Source organism: Theropithecus gelada, chromosome 15, assembly GCF_003255815.1.
Source record: "Theropithecus gelada isolate Dixy chromosome 15, Tgel_1.0, whole genome shotgun sequence".
In the NCBI taxonomy this organism is placed as follows: Eukaryota; Metazoa; Chordata; class Mammalia; order Primates; family Cercopithecidae; genus Theropithecus; species Theropithecus gelada.
Genome location: NC_037683.1, coordinates 24,736,172 through 24,754,105, shown reverse-complemented (window position 1 = coordinate 24,754,105; position 17,934 = coordinate 24,736,172). Strand labels below are relative to the sequence as shown.

Below are 17,934 nucleotides of genomic sequence, written 5' to 3'. Positions count from 1 at the left end.
TTAACTCTGACTTTAACTTGGGGAAAATATAGTTTTATCATAGAAATTTTTCTGTGGAAAACATGATCTTTTTAGTAACTGTTGTACCCATCCCACTGTCCCCACCTTTTAACTTAAGGCAGTGACTTGGGCTTTTATTTTTCTATCTGAAAACGTGGGATAGCAACACTTTCCTCAAAGAGCTGCTTAAGCTTCTGGAAAACAATGAAATATGAACCACACACACACACACAGCTAGAAGAAGGAAGGTTATTAAGGTTTCTGTACTAATCAGATATGATGTTGGTGGATAAGAAGGAGGTCAGTGGGTGGAAGTTACAGGGACACAGATTTCACCCCAGGGTAAAGAGAAACCTTCTGGGATTCAGAATTTTCAGAAGCTGAAATGGGTCACCTGGAAAGAGAGCAAGCTACCAGGCACTGGGGGTGTTCCAGCCAAGTGAAGTAGCAGAAAAGATACTTTTCATCAAGCCGTGGCACACATGGTAGATCATGGCTCCATGTTCATGGGTTTGCCTAACCAAGATTACATTACTTATTTGTCTCTCCATCTCTTCTAGTAAGGGGACCATAGCATAAATTCAGTGGACAAGGATGTTGATAATTAACCATTAATTGTAATGGATTAACATTTATTAAATGTTTATCATAGGCTGGGCACATATGTGCTTTATAAATGTTCTCACACTTAATCTGCAGATAAATGCTGTGAAGCCAGGTTTATGACTGATTTGAAATAGGCTCAGAAAGGTGAAACACTGGCCCATGACTTCCTGGCTAATAAGTGAGGCAGCCAGGACAGAAACACATGTTTTCTTGTCTCTATGTTGAAGTTTATTGAGGAAAAGGAGGAGGAAGAGATGAGGTAAGAGGACAAAGTAGAGAGAGGAGGAAAACATTCACAAATATTAGCCAAGCACCTTAAATATGATCAGCCATAAATCACTCATGACACATGCCAGAAGTGAAAAACACAATGTAGAGAGGTACTTTTCATACTCACCCTTTTCCAGAGAACTACCCCTATCTACTTAGACAATGACTGGATAGCCCCAGTGGACTGGGATGTAGTCTGAAGAAAAGTTCTTATTTTATATCACAACGTGGCCATTTAAAAAATATAAAACATGCCTCCGTATTTTAGAACAAAATGAACACACAATAGAATGCATGTCATATTTATCATGTAACTTTGTGTATCCCCTGGGATTGTTACGTTTTTCTCCACCCCACTCCAGTTTTAGAATTATCACCAGATGAAGTGTATGCTCATTAGTCTAGATGTGGATAAAGTAGCCAACGAGCTAAATGAAATCATAAACCCTATAATTCTTTTTTTTTTTTTTTTTTTGAGACGGAGTCTTGCTCTGTCACCCAGGCTGGAGTGCAGTGGCCGGATCTCGGCTCACTGCAAGCTCCGCCTCCCGGGTTCACGCCATTCTCCTGCCTCAGCCTCCCGAGTAGCTGGGACTACAGGCACCCGCCACCTCGCCCGGCTAGTTTTTTGTATTTTTAGTAGAGACGGGGTTTCACCGTGTTAGCCAGGATGGTCTCGATCTCCTGACCTCGTGATCCACCCGTCTCGGCCTCCCAAAGTGCTGGGATTACAGGCTTGAGCCACCGCGCCCGGCTTAAACCCTATAATTCTATCAACAAAATAGGATTCGAGGTTTACAAAACAACCATCATTCATGCATAAAAATCTCTCAAGATATTTGTATGTCCACCTATTTCATCTTCATTGGCAGAGCACTAAATCTCCAGGGATTTTTGGTCTACCCACAATATTAGTAGTTCCAGTGCTGCTGAAACAAACTCCCTTTGGGGTAATACATCCAATATTCTCAGGAAAGTTGTGTTCTTTCCCAGAGTCCTTCAATGCTCATAAACTCCAACTCATTATTGCGTTGAGAGTCTGAAGACATTCTCCGTCCATTGCCCCTGCACCTGTTATCTTGCTGGCCTTAACCAAACAGCCCAAACCCTAACAGCAGCTGAAATAACAGATGGGCAGGAGAACTTGAGATTTTTTGACATCATCCTTTTGTTTATGAAATCCCCCCCAACTCTGGAATCTGATAGGAATTCTCTTCATTATCATTTTGTGATTTTTCCCATGGTACTTTTTTATTATTAAAAAAATTATTATTAAAAAGAATAGATACAGAGGTAGATGAAAGACAGGAATAACATCTTCATTTGAGAATGGTCATAAAGGAAACAGGGAGGGAGATGTGGTCATGTGGAATTGACATGAACATATATTTGCCTTGGAGGATAATTGGCAATAGCCGTGTTCATTTGGTGGTTTGTTTTTGAGAAGTCAGAGCAGGTACTAGGAGGTCTTTAGGTCGAGGAGAGATGCAATCTAGGCAAGATGGAAATCTGGCAGGAAGCAGTCCTTGGAATTGTGATTCCCAGGACATGACCCGACTTTGCAAGGGGCGAGGTTATTAAAACAGACCTAAAATAGGGATAAGATAGGCAGAATATAGGATATCACTTAATAGGATATGATTATAAACAAGTTGCTTTACCTTCCTATGCCTCAGATTCACCATCTGTAAAATCAACATGTAAATACTAGCAGCCATGTAGGGATGTTTTGATTCTCAAATAAGAAATTCATGAAAAGTGTTTAGCCTAAGGCCCCATATTCTATTAATGGATGCTGTTGTTATTATTATTATTATTATTATTATTTTGTCAAGAGTGAAAGAAGTAGGGAGAAGCAAGTGGCAGGGAGGCAGAGATCCACTGTACATGCAGCATCAGAAAGGGGTTTGCTCACGTGTAATGGAGTTTCTGCTCAGGTTTTAAAATGAAGAAACATGATCACACCTAAGAATCTGGTGTGGTGCTTTCCCACCTCTGTGCTTTTGTTTATATTTATTTTTCCTGAATGGCTTCCTCACAAACATCTTCATTTTTAGTCATTTGCCATCTGATACTTTTCCAACAGGGTTGCTGTATAGGTTAAATTAAAGAAAAAAACAACACCTAGTAAGTACATAGTTATCAGTCAATTGATGCTAGTTATTACTGTACATTTTAGTGTAGTCCATTATACTTAGCCAACTGATGTAACCATAGTGGACAATAGAAAGTATTGGATAACTAAATGTGCATTTGATTTCACAAATGAGCAAGACTGATAGAACGTACTCCAGGGGGTCAGTTTACCATTCTCTCCTTGTCTGCCCAGTATTGTAATTGTATAATTATGTCTTCTTTGTATTTTCCAGGGATCTAAATCGTAGCAGTGTGTACCAGTATTGGGTCATAACTATTTCAGGAACTGAAGAGAGTGAGCCGTCACCTGCTGTCACATACATCCATGGAAGTGGGTACTGTGGCGATGGCATTATACAAAAGTAAGTAGATCTAATTAAAGAAAGAAGAGGAGGGATGCTGATTAGGTCAAGAGATGGTTAGGGTGCTGAATGGAAGAGCTTATGACATATTCTTCGATGCATGAGCTGTGAACTACTAGTGGTCCCCAGCAGTCTCTGGATTGGTCTCCAAACAATTTGCTGAACTCAGAAGAAAAGCTATGACTATTTTTTTGAACACATACATTTTGCAACTATGTAATACAACATATGATTGAGACAGAACTACCCTTATGCACCTACTATCATTTGCTCTTGCTCTCAGTTGCTTTATGTGTGCTACAAGGATTCCATTAGGTTTTTCCGTCCCAGTCACAGCACACATTCAGTTAACAGGACACAGTTCATCTAGGTTAAAACACTTTTACGTACTTTGCTGGTTACCATTCACATTTGTGAAAACTGCATATTTATTTGTTACCTCTATTGTATCATATTATATAACAATTTACAAAATGGGTCAAAGGCTCATAAAGATAGCGAAGTATTTTAACTCACTACAATGTTTAACCCATAAATAATAAACAGTACTCTGGAGTGAAAATTGAATGTGTATATGAGTACACTGAGGCAAATGAATCAGTAAGTGTGGATTTTATGAGATTATCAATCCATTCATCCTCTTATTCTCAGGACAAGATGCTATGCAACTGGCAAATAGGGAAGGGGAGCCACCAAGACTTTTGCATTGTTTAAAACTCAATAAATAAAGTTTTAAGCGCTTTTCCTCCAGAATAAGAAAAAAAGTTTTCTAGCACAAAATTGAGAGTTTTGTTTCTAGAGGTGGAGAAGAGACCAATAATCTTTCAAAATTATATCTCTTATTGCTAAAATTATGTTCCTCATTGCTAAAGTGTTTATCTGCAAGTCACACTATTGCTAAGAGACTTTTTAAACTATGGACAGATTTAATGATAAATATTACATGTGGAGAAGGCAAAACAAGCTATTGGCAAAATTTCTTCATTAAATAGCACTGTTGGGTGTCACATAATATCTGTGCAATATGGAATTGCAATTACTATTTCTATAAGGGGAGGGGTGGTATGAAAAAAGAATTTGCTTCACAGTTGGATGAAACCACTGATGTGTAGAACATGAATCAACTCATAGGAGTAGTACATATATGAAAGACACACACTAGATGACTCTTTCTTTCTGTTCATCACTAACACTAAGCTAGAGGGGAAGAACAATTTAATTTGTTTCTGATGATTTTGTGGTATGGAATGTAAACTGGAAACATCAGCTTTAGGATGAAAGGACCAGCTAGGAATACAGCAAGGATGATGCAGTAATGCAAGTGAAAAGAGCTGGCATATAAATACTCATCCACATAGACATCAGTTATTTGCCAGCAGTATTCTTTCTGAATATAACTTAATATTCAAGGCAATAGAAATGTTGCAAACATGATCAGATCATTGGCAAATTATATCTTTTAAACTTGCTTGCTATGTAAAAAGATAGCAGTATTTATAAGATTCTGTTCCTCTTTGCTCCCCACTCCACAACTAAAGTTTGCCAACTGTTAATGAAAAGGTACTAACTCAAGTTATTAAAATAAGAAATGACATTTTAAAAATTGGCACTGATAAGGCACGTAATTATTTGCATAATCTCAAGTGGCTTTCTGAAGCAGGAACATATATTTATATCATATATATATATACACACACACACATATATATATTTCGGGCTCATATATTTATTTCTTAAATGTCCTACACCTGAAATTTAATATCTGAATTGTCAAAATGTTTAAGATTGAAGAGATTAGTGAAAGGGTTTTTAAGTGTTGCATTATAGTGCAAATCAGCTGATTGCCAAGAATTTGACTCCTCAAGTACAGAATAGAATGCTCCTCACTTTGTTTGAGCTATTTAACATACAATGCTGTGTGTATTTAAGATCCACATTCATATGTAGCAACAGAAAAAGAATATATAGTTTCCAATGCAGTAAAAATTGGGGAAAGGGGAACTTCCCGCTCTTCTCTCCCACATTAATTCATCAAATTCCAGGTTTTAATACAGCTGCTGTCTGATTGAACATTGAACAGTTAAGCAGAGGGCTCTCCATGGAGAAAGTACCCCATCATTTGTGGGTCCAATAATGAACTTCATATCTAGAATATCCAGAAAACATTTGCAGTCATTGCTGATAACCCATAATTGTGATTTGGGAATTTCTAATTTAGCCCAATTTTTTTTTTCAAGTCGCCAGATTTCGATTCTCATCTGCTGCTCATCTCAGCTCATGGTGGAAACAGATATAGATGCATTGGTTAAACACTGCAAATGATATCATTCTTGCTGATCTAAAACTATTAGTATCATAATTATTATTAATTTAAAATAGTATACTTAATTTAATACAGTTTTTTTTTTTAGTATTTTTACCTAGAATTAGTATCTTGCATAAACATCAAACACATGTTCAGTTACCTGTAGATATCAAATATTTGTTGATATACTTTGTAGGAAACTAAATATAGCTTACGGATGTTTCCCTAAGTGGGGATGGGGAGTGGGGGGAAGGAAAACTTTGAGGAAAAGAAGGGATATCATCTTAGCTAATAGGATTTTTCCTGGAATGATGCAAGTTAATTTGCTCTGTCTGTAAAAGAATTTACGAAGAAATATGGATAGATGCAGCACTCAGTGAGGCCCTTAATGGATGAGTACTGTCTTAAATGATCCATAGCAGCAGATCCTACGTTTCATAGATCGGGTAAAGGTGAAGGCAATGGATGAACGTTTTGATAATGGCAATAATATTTATACACACTTCTTGAGCCTCTACTGTTCATGAAGCACTGTGCTACATTATTGTCTCCTTGACTTCTCCCACCCAACAGCCATGTGAGATAGGTCTTATTATAATACTTTACAGATAAACAACTAATGCACAAAGAGATTATAGAGGTTTTCTCAAGCTTCCATGTCTGGTAAGATGTAGAACCAGTACATGAACAGAGGGCCCAAATTCTCATCTGGATTCCCCATTGCATTGTTGTGTGATGTGACAACTCTGCAAAACTAACAAGTAAAGGAGTGGCTACATGCTGTCTGTTGTATCCTAGGCACTGTGCCAGAAACTGAGGTGCTAGGATGATGAAGACTCTGTCACTTCCTTTGGCAAATTACAGTCTCTTATAAGGGGCTCTCAAGTAACAGGCAAAGGCAGTCAGTTTGACAAGTGCTGTGATAGATGGAGCAAGATGTCTATGGACACAGAGAAAGATGGCCATCCGCTCCAGCCCCAGAGGTCAAATAAGGTTTCGCAGAACCTCTTTATCTAATGATAGATCTGTCATGCCTAGAAGATATTTGTAGTGACCCGAATGTTTTGTTTAAACCAGTAGAACACTGTTTGGGTGGCAATGGAAGGGAGGTTGAAAGTAAGCTTTGTGGCTTAGGGAACCAGCCCAGGTACTTTTTTTTTTTTTTTTTTTTTTTAAGTCTTTTCCAAAACAACCCATGAATTAGCTTAGAAGCACAAGGTCATCAGCAATTTCCAGCAAGCAAGATCCACTGCCAGAGAATGCTGAGACCAGCTAGAAATACAAACTTCTTTGCTCATAGGTGTGCAGACAGGAGAGGACTTGGGTGGCTCTTTGGAGATCAATGTAATGCCCTAGACATCCTAAGGATTGATTGCAAGGCATTATCCTGCTACTCTGACACCTCTTAAAAGCAACAAACATTGTCCAGTGTTAATTGCCTGGGTGAAAGGAGAAGTCTAAGGCCTCTTCCATGCTGTGACAGGTCCCAGCTGGTCTCTGGGGAGGGAGGGACAGCTGTCACACACTCTGCAGAGACCTCCCAAAGCAAAGTGGGAATGGGGACTGTGACTCCTTGAGCATCTTCTATGTGTCACCCACTGTACTGACCACTTTAAGCTACTCAGAGGAGTAGGACTAACTATCTCCATTTTAGCACATGAGAAAACTGAAGTTCAGCATCCACAGGAGCACTGTTTAATGGATTTTTCTGCAATGATGGAAATGTGTTCTGTGCTGTTCATTACAGTAGCCACTAGCTACATGTGGTTCCTGAATACTTGAAATGTGGCTGCTATGACTGAGGATTGGAATTTTAATTATAATTCATTTCAATTAATTTAAATTTAAATCATCACAGAAATATCAGATCAAGAGGTCAAGTGACTTAGTCAAGATTATACAGTTAGTTTGAGACATGGGGTTCTAAACCCAAGTGTTTTGTTTTTTAAAGGATGATCGTTTTCCAGAAAGCAATAACCCATCCAAACTTTCAGGTTTTGCTCTTCCTTCTTGTCACCTAAGCCCAATTCAAAGATCATTGCTCATTTTCTGCCCATCCCAACCTTTGCAAAATCATCCTTAGGTGATGGAAATAATTCCAACAAAAACAAAGGGAGCATTAATATTTCTTAACAGTGTAGTCTCGCAGCCCTTGGAGTTCTTGACACCAAGAAATGACACACCCAATGGAGAAAGCAAAACTTTCCAATGGAAGGGTGACTAAACTTGAATGTATGAATGAAAAAAAAATTGTTACCTTTAAGTATATTGGGAGAATAAGAAGGATATCAAGGCAGGGAGTGGTGAAGGAACAGAATCTCTACATTTTCCTTCAAATATGCTCTTTTAAGATCAGAAACAAGAAAATGTCCATGAGACTTCCTAGATGCTGTGAGAGCAAGACCATTTATTTGTTCATTAGTTCTTCCATGTGTTACTCCCATCTGACTTGTTAACTGACTCAGAGAATCTCAGAGAATGAGTTGGAATCAGGAATTCCACTTTGTCATCAGAAACACAAAGCAAAGCAAATGTGAAAGTATCTTATAAGTCTACACCTTTTAGAAATCTCATCTTGAAGATGAAGAAAGAGACTCAGACAGAGAAAGGGATTTGTGCAAGGTCTCACTGACAGTTCATGGCCCAGGGAGGGACTTTTCCATGTCCAGCCATGGTTTTGAGACTAAATTGGCACATTTCTCTTCCATATCTGCTCTGCAGAGACCAAGGTGAAGAATGCGATGACTTGAACAAGATCAATGGTGACGGCTGCTCCCTTTTCTGCCGACAAGAAGTTTCCTTCAATTGTATTGGTACGTCTTTTTCATTTCTCGTGGCCTTCATGAAGAAGTGAACGGTGCAGAATGGTTGGTTAACAATAGTTATGACTAAATGATGATTCACCCCTTTGTATTACACCTGTTTATTGAGTGCCTCCTACGTGCCAGGCACTGTTTTCAGTATCAGGAAATACAGCAGTGAAAAAACAAACAAAGCAATCCCTCAAGAGCTTAAGCTCTCATAGATGATGCCAGTGACGGGTAACTTCTTTTGATCAAGCTTTACCTTACAAACATCCCTGCTTTTCTTCACACTAAATGTCCAGGATGGGTATTACTGGAGATGTTTTAAGGCTTTTATTCCTACTTCAGAGATAAGAAAAAATCAAATGCCAGAAAAATTTCAAAAGTTGTCCAGAGTTATACAGGTCAAAGGTGATTAAAGACAGAATCAGAACTTGAACCTGATTTTGTCTGATTCTCAAGCTCAACTCATTTTGCTTTGCAACCTCCAGCCGGGATCCAGGAACTACCAGGGTCCCCTCTGCAGACTCAGAAACTTGGACAGTCTCTCCGATCTGAGAAAGGAGGAATAGCAGACCAGCCTGTGTTTAGGAAGCAAATGTCCTTTTCCCACCTTCACCAAGCCGTTTGGGAAATTTGTTTTCCTCTGCCTTCTCTTGGAGTCTGGCTGATCTTGTTGTTTCAGCCCCACTTGGGAGGCCCTGGTCAGCCCCGGGCTGGTAAACAGACAGGGCTTGGGGGGCAGGGGTGGAATTTTGAGCTGGCCCAGATGAGATCATACTTCCTTTAAGATGCAAATCGATACCTGAAGATCAAAGGTCCCCCAGCTAATCCCCTGGGCTGGAGGTGAAAACTAATCACAATTCATTTGCAAGTACAAAAGACAGAGGTGCTCTATCTGAAGAGAGAAGGGGCAGTTACAAGGGGATGAAAACCTTCGTGGGAAGATTTCTCACTGACAGGCAATTTTCCAAGACTAAAGAGGAAAAGATAGCATTGCATCCTCGCATCTGCAGTGCATTACAGGGGTGCATTTAGACATTCTCCCAGTAGATTGTGAGCTCCGTGACGGTGAAGACCATATATCACGTGTGTCTTATTCAATTCTCAACACACATTTGTTGAGCACCTACTATCTTCTTGGCACCCAGTAGGGGCTAAGCAACACAATTGAAGTGCTCTGTAAATATTTATGGTTGGAAGATAGGAAGATGCCCCAGAAGGAAGGACACGGGAGTTTCTAGGCAGGGCCTTGGGTTTTAAATTGCCAAAAAATTTTCTCTCCTCTGTGGATTTGAGTATGGTCTGGTCCGTAGTAAAAGCTTGATACTAGCCTAGTGGTGTGGTGGAAAGAACTTTGGATTAAAATTAGGAAAACCAGGTTCTAGTGCCAGCTGTGCTGAGAACTTACATAAATCTGGCCAAGTGGCTTCCTTAGTCTTGGCCTCAGTTTACCTACTGTAAATTTTTAAATGATTGGGTTAAGTGGTCTTAACTTAAACTTAAGAGCCTTACCTGCGCTTCTGTTGTGTGATTTTTTCGAGGTGGGTGACTGAATTCCTTCTAATTGTGAGCTCTACCTGAGCCAAACTCTTACCTTTGTCATCATCCTTATGGCAACTAACACTAGTCCCAGACCATGGTGAAAAATATCTGCCTATTTAACTTGCACTGATGTGGCATGTAACTTATGTGCTTCTGGACAGAAAGTAGGATGGGATGAAGGTAGGATGTGGTACCCTGAAAAGGATGCTTGAGCCTTGACATTCATCTGCTGTGTTGCTTCAGAACTATGCAACGATCAGGAAAAATAAGGACATCTCTAATAGGTAGAAGCTCCTCATCCATGGAAGGGGTCTGCAAACTGTGGTCCCTAGGCCATAACGAACCTACTCCCTGTAATTGTAAATAAAGATTTATTGGCACACAGTCACACTCATTACTTTGCATATTGACTGTGGCTGCTTTCATGCTATAGTGAAAGAGTTGAGTGATGGCAGCAGAGATTCCATGGCCCAAAGAAACTAAAATATTTATTATCTGGTATTTTACCTATGAAGTTTATCAACCCCTGTTCCATGGATTTGGGATATTTTATATGCTTGTTTACTGGAGCCAGGTGCAGATAGTAGGTGAAAATCATAATGTGGTTCACCATTTCTTATTAACAAAAAACTGCATTTTAAACATACAGTGTAGCTGGAAGTGGTGACGGGCACGCATAATCCCAGCTACTTGGGAGGCTGAGGCAGGAGAAGCACTTGAACCCAGGAGACAGAGGTTGTGGTGAGCCGAAATCGCGCCATTGCATTCCAGCCTGGGTGACAGAGTGAGACCCTGTCTCAAAACAAAATGAAAAAAATGAGGGAGTTTCCGAGAGGATGAGACTGAGATCCTCCTAGGTTCATTTTGTAGACTGTTATTCTCTACCAGATTCTGTGTTCTGCTGCTGATGATGATATTTGCTGAATACTTCTTATATACCAAGCACATTTATAAACTCTTATTCTCATAACAACTCTTGTACTGAACTGCCCTTTCAAAAGAGGAAGTTGAGGCATGGGGTGATGATCTAAGGATACACAGTTAAGTGGTGGAGCTGGAATTTAAACCCAGAGAGCCTGACTCCAGAGCTCACTATGGTAAGTTACCTGCAAAAAAAGATAGCTCCTGGTCTTGCAGGCTTTCAGGGTGAATGAAAAAAAAAAAAATTGTGAAACAAGTCATGTCACAAATTAGTGGAACGGAATACAAAACCGTCAGTGGTGTGGACAGCGTCCAGGGAAGGCTCTCTGTTACCCCTGTATGTTGAGTGGAGTTTATGTTAGAGGAAAGCCTTCAGCTACGCCCTTCACTGGCCACTTAAAATCTCATTATAGACACTCACAGAGATACAGGCATTCCAGAGATCCCAGCTCCCAGGGACTACATTCCAAGGACAAATCGTGTAGCTCAAGTCTAGAAAACTATCTTCCTCTGAAAGGAACAGCTGAAAAATAGACAGTGAATCCTTACTCCCAGCAGACCAATCTTTAATGAGTCAGAGAAATGAGACAAGTGTGGGAGGCTGTGCTGAGGTTGACATTGTTTCCATGATTGCATTTGTTAAGACAGTGGTCAAGATAGCAGCCAGGAGATCAGGCATACCATGACTTAGATGTGTAACTGGCTAAGCCTCAGTGTTCTCATGTAGAAAATGGTAAAAGTCCTAGAACCCAACAGTGGAAGATATTTACCAATATTTTTGGATGCTTTCTATCAGAATTTCCTTCCTAGACTTAGGAGATAATTATTCTAATAAGGAAAAACCCAACGCTTAGTATAGAAGTTGATTATCCAAGCGTCTCCTCCCGGTCTTCCTGGTAGCTTGAGTGTGGGTATATAAAACCTAGGCTTTCCCTCTGCCCTCCAATCAGACACACCAACCCAAGACTTTGAATTGGAAGCTAGTAGTCCTTAGACTTAGGGATACTGTAGACACCCTTTTGTTGAGGATGGTGGGAGTAGCCACATCCATATCAGCCTCCTAAGTACCAGGGAAGGCATCTAGCATCAAAGCTGAGATAGCTATGCACAGCACCAGATCTGGATCCACTCACTAAACTAGTTTTGGGACCTAATCTTGGGCTTGGAATTGAGTTTCAGAGCACAAAGTCCTGGATCTCCAGAGAGTGTTCCATACGTACCCAATATTCTTCGAATAAATTTTGCTTGTTTGTTTTGCTTAATTTATCCAAAGTTGTTTTTTGTTGACTGTCACTCAGAGTCTTGACTGAAAATTATTGCCATAGATAATGTGAGATTTAACCCCATTTCTAGCAAGTTGGATGTGCTTGATGCACACGAGCTATTACTTTTTTCCGTGTGTGTTTGTGTGGAATGTTGGGGGCGCAGGATACCAGCAACAACCACCATTTATGGATACCCACTAAGTGATAGGTTCTTCATACGCACTTCTGTTTTCTGTGAACTACAGGTGGTCTCTTGTTTCCATATGTGAGATCTGAGGTCTCTTATAACATCTTCACTTGCACTAGGTCACACAGCACACAGAGGTGTGATCCTGTCTCCAGTCTGAGTAGAGAACCCTGCTTTTTCTACTCCTCTGCCTCTCCATTTGAATGACTTTCTTCCTTCCTTCCACCATTCTTTCCTTTTTCTTCTTTTCTCTTCACCTCTTCCTCTTCCCCTCTTTTCCTCTCCTCCTCCTCTTCTTCCTTCACTCCTTCTTCTGCCTCTTATTCTTCTCCTTTTTCTCCTTCTCTTCCTCTACCTCTTCCACCTTTTTCTCCTTCTCCTGCTTCCATTTAGAAAGGCTGATGTTTTCTCTGGCTTAGTAACACCAGCGTTAGGGTGGGTGACAGATTTATGGTGACATTCCCATTCACTTTTCAGAAGCCCACACATCCGGAAATATTCCCAAGGTGCCAATGTGTTATTATGCAACACCCTGGGGACTTCCTGTTCTCAATTTCCCACCCCTGGTGCCCTCATCCCCCAGCACATAATAAGTTGCTTGTTAAAATGAACACCACCCACATGACCTCCCAAGCAATGCAGGCTTCTTCCCCTTGCAATGTGGAAGTTATCTTGTCTTTTTTCCCCCTCTTTTAAAAATATAACATACACCAGGCCTGAGGTTTCAGTGAAAAAATGTGATATCAGTAAAATGATAACTCCTCGCAACAGGCACTGGCTGCAGGCATTGTTCACAGCATTGGGAATTCTGTCTCTAAAGCACTGAGTCATAAACTACAGACAGGCTGCTGATAAAAGCTGAAGGAGGTGGGGTAACAGTCAAATTAGTCAGACAAAATGTGAAGGGTCCCCAAAAGGGGTTATACTTTGTAATATATCTTTAGCTGGTGCTGGAAGCGCGCGACCTTCTGAGATGGAATCTAGTGCATTACAGGAGATGCAGCTGTGGAGACGCCCTCATGTTCTGTTTTGACTTCCCACCCTGTATTCTTCAGCATAGCCGGGTCCAGGTCCTAGTTTAGACCTAGAAGCCTCCTGACTGCAGCTTAGCATCTCAGAGTCTCAGTTTCTCCCTTTGTGAAATTAGGGAGACTGGACTGAGGACTCTAAAGCTTCTTCCCTCACCTGATACTGAGGAATCTCTGATTTGTCAAATAGCTATTTAAAGGTTTTGGGTTTCAAATCCTGCTTGATGCTGATATATAGTTAAGAAAACAAAGCGAAAGGGACCCCCACGTCGTCTTTCCCAGATGTGGAGGCATTCCCTGTGTGTCTCTTTTTCTCCCTCCTTCCACACTCCTCTTCTCTCCCCTACTCCTGCTATTAGCATCACTTTGTGATCCCTGACACAGCATCCCCAGCCCTGTCCTAGAGCCAAGGCCAGTAACTCAATTAGCAACCCCCAGCCCCAGCTCCCTCCCCTCCTCTGTGAGGCACATCAAGCGGGGGAGAAGAATCGGTCAGCCTCCCCACCAGTTGCTGGGAGGGGCAGGGGTTCACCGAGCCTTGTGGCCCCTCTGTCAGGCTGCTCTGGCCTGCTCTGAGCCAAGGCGAGAAAGGAAAACAAGAAGATGAATCGCCCCGTCTTCTTAGTGGAGGTTCCGATGAGACTTTAGAACAACAGTGACTGAAAAGGAAAACAGCATCTGCTGGAGGAGAGGGGGAAGAGTGGGCTCTGCTGGGAGTTGCATTTATTATTATTTTTCTTTCTAACAATGTGAAATCATAATAGATGATCCACCTCTCACCTTAAAAAAATTAAAATTAAGAAAACAAAATAAAACTTCTCCAGACTGCATGTATTCAATCAGACCTCCCTCCGTGGAAAACGTAGTAACTTTTCCCAGAACACATTTTTGAAATAAAGCTTCCCTTGGCTTGAAGGCAGGCCTATGAAAGAAGAAAAAGAAAGAGGAATATAGGTGGGGGTCATGGTGGTAGTCTTTAAGGCAATGACGAGGGTGATAATACATCAGCTAGATTGGTGGTATTCTTAACACCGAAGTAATGACATAGGGTATCACTGTTAAGAACACGGATTCTGGGTGGAAAGCCCGTCCCTGACACTTAGCTTGTGTCACAGTTTTCTCATTCAGAAAGTGGGTTAGTAAGTTCCTACTTCTTAGAATTATCGCGAGGAAAAACAAGTTTATATTTGTAAAGCATTTAAAATGGTGACAGCTGACAAGTATGTCAGTAGATGTGTTTGCTACTGATGCTATTATTGTCATAATTAATATTTTATTTTTAATTTTAATTTTTTATTTTTTTGAGACAGAATCTCACTCTGTCACCCAGCTGGGGTGCAGTAGCATGATCTGGACTCACTGCAACCTCCACCTCCCGGGTTCAAGTGATTCTCCTGCCTCAGCCTCCCAAGTAGCTGGGATTATAGATGCGTGCCACCACACCCTGCTACTTTTTGTAGAGACAGAGTTTCACCATGTTGGACAGGCTGGTCTCGAACTCCTGACCTCAAGTGATCTGCCTGCCTTGGCCTCCCAAAGTGCTGAGATTACAAGCGTGAGCCACCATGCCCGACCAATTAATGTGATTAATTCAGAAGTTGTATCCATCTTCCCAGAAACCCTATGAGATAAATAATGTTATCCCTGTTTTGTAGAGGAAAAACTGTGGTTCAGAGAGATTTAGTAACTTGCCTACAGTTACACAGAGAAATAGCAAACATGAGATTCACAGCATCTAAGCAGAGTCTACACGTTTTAACCATGAAGTTATTCCGTTTATTAGATACCCAACTGTGCCAGTTTTTCTGCTAAGAACTGTTTGTAAAAGTGATTTCATTCACCCTCCCAGCAACTCTGTAGAGTCAAAATAATTACACCATTTTGCTGATCAGAAAATTGAGGCGTTGAGAGTTTAAGTGAATATCTAAAGTCATATAGCCAGGTAGGTCAAAGAAGGAGACTTCAGAGTTTGTCTGCCCTGAAGCCTATGTCCAATTCCAGACTAAGTCTTGAAACAGCAAGAGAGTGTTTCTCCTTTCCACTATTTCTGTTCGGTGCCATTGAACCACAGCAGGAAACAAAAGTGAATGCACATGTTCTTGTGCCATTTTCATGAATCATGAAACAACCATTTTCAGTTATTATCACCCTATAAATGTTCCATGGCATAAAGCTCATACCCCCAATGGAAGGTCATACTGTATTTTAGGCTGTATTTTTATTTTTAACAGATCACCCTCCATTGACAGTAGCCAAATCATTTTTTTTTTTTTTTTTTTTTGAGACGGAGTCTCGCTCTGCCACCCAGGCTGGAGTGCAGTGGCCAGATCTCAGCTCACTGCAAGCTCCGCCTCCCGGGTTCACGCCATTCTCCTGCCTCAGCCTTCCGAGTAGCTGGGACTACAGGCGCCCGCCACCGCGCCCGGCTAGTTTTTTGTATTTTTTAGTAGAGATGGGGTTTCACCGTGTTAGCCAGGATGGTCTCGATCTCCTGACCTCGTGATCCGCCCGTCTCGGCCTCCCAAAGTGCTGGGATTACAGGCTTGAGCCACCGCGCCCGGCTCATTTTTTTTTTTTTTAGCATAAAATGTGTTTGGCACTTAATAAGGTTGTCATAGCAATGTTGGAGACAGAGGAGCTTGAGTTCAAATATCTATTGGTTGCAATTACTACATGGATCATTTTAGGCATCTCTCAATCCCTCTGAGTCTCAGTGTCCTCTTCTGAAAAATGGACGTAATTATAACACCTACAGTTTTGTTTAGAAAAAGAATGAGATAACATCCATAGAGTGTTTAGCACAATGCACAACAGTTACTGGACAATCAAGGATGTCAGTTAATGCCACCTCTTCTTCCCCTTCCTCATTGCCTATCTCAATTGTGAGTGACGCAAAGGCATTCGACCCATCATCTGCAAAAATGGTCCTGAACCAAATCCTGATGCTAAATTACAGTGGTACCATTTGCAAAATGACCGAATCTCCTAGTTCTCAGTTTCCCCACTGTAAAATAATGAGGGAATTTGATGAGCTCCCAGGGAGCTTTCAGCTCTGATTTTTAGGATTTAAATCCCAGGTTGTTATTGTTTTAAAACTGGTGCATTTTAAAAGAAATCAGGGCTTGGGGAAGAGAAAGGAATTCCTTTCACCCAAAGGGTCAAAGGGGGTCACTGAGGGGACAAAAGAGCAGGAAAAGGAGGCGATGGGGCGGAAGGCTGACGTGCGGGCAGCACCAAAGATCTGAAGTACTCAACAGGGAGGTCTGATGGATGCATTCAAACACCCTTGAGTCAGCACCGGTTAGGATCAAGCTTGCCATCCTGCCTCAGACCAAGGCTTACCACCTCCTTTGGAAACCCGGGAGGCCTACCCCACAGAGAGGCAAGGCTGGAATGAAAAGAAACAGAACGGCCTCTGACACCAGAAGGGAGGAATTCTAGCCCGCAGCCCAGGTCAGCTTCCTGACTCTCAGGAAGGGGTCAGGCTCAGGGAACCGACTTGGTGCTTGCTTGAATGTGAGGAATCGAGACCAAACTTTGATGTGTGCCTTTGAAAGGCAGCCAGAGTCCAAGGCAGGTGAATCTGGGTAGCCAAGAACAAGGACTTCATTGTGATATTTAAAGTGACCAGAAATTCATCTGCACATACATGTGCCTTGATGTACATCTGTGCAGTTATGACTGAGGCGGCCTGGGAGAGGGTAGAGGCCTCTGGGCTGGGTATCAGGGTCTTTTCTTAGCTCCCGGCTCTCCGTTGTTTCTTGGAGTCCATGTTGGGTTGGAAGAGACATTTAATATTCATGAGCTGTGATCTCTACTTGAAGGGAGTGCCCTGAGGGAAATTGAAATATTAAGCAAGTGAGGGATATAGACCTAATTGTATCCTCCTTTTCTTTTTGGACAGAAAAGTAATGTGCCTAAAATAAAATGATGGATGGGCAGTAAGGATTGTGTGAAAACCTCACTGCTAGAGCCTGCAGGAAAAATCAGCTGCTTGCCCCAACATGTGCAGTCACACCCAGGCAGAAGATTCTGCAAATTGGCTGCTGGATGATGTCATTCATTCATTTAGTTCATATTTTTTGATGCCTGCTGTATGCCAGGCACTGTGCTTGTTTCAAAGAAAACAGCAGTGAAAAAGGAAGGCCAGGGAGGTTAGGAAAAAGACACAAATAATTATTTTAGTGTCATTGTTGAAAATGACACTAAGTGGAAATACTTAGAAGTGTATAACCAAAGGGCCTCCTTTACATTGAGGGGGTCAAGAAGATCTCCTTGAAGATTTGACATTTAAGCTGAGACTTGAGGGTTGAGTAGGATGTGAACCCATTAGGGAGATATGGAACAGGTAACCGAGCAAGGATTGCAAGAACTTCAGACTATTCGATTCCCAAGGCAGAGAAGAACTTTTGAAGAGGGAAAAGGAAGTCAGCATGGCTGGACTGTAGTGAACAAAGGAGGCATGAGGCGGAAGTCTAGCAGGCTCTGATTTCTCAGGCCCTTGA

The 17,934-nt window shown here is 41.4% G+C and overlaps 1 protein-coding gene across 1 annotated transcript in view; it reads left to right on the top strand.

The window, feature by feature from the left end:
- PAPPA (pappalysin 1) overlaps positions 1–17,934 on the top strand; it is a 249,545-nt gene that overhangs the window by 111,170 nt on the left and 120,441 nt on the right. Inside the window, exons 9-10 of the mRNA XM_025359303.1 lie at positions 3,246–3,374; positions 8,401–8,492. Of these exons, the coding sequence (XP_025215088.1) occupies positions 3,246–3,374; positions 8,401–8,492 (221 nt within the window). The remainder of the gene's footprint in view (positions 1–3,245; positions 3,375–8,400; positions 8,493–17,934) is intronic.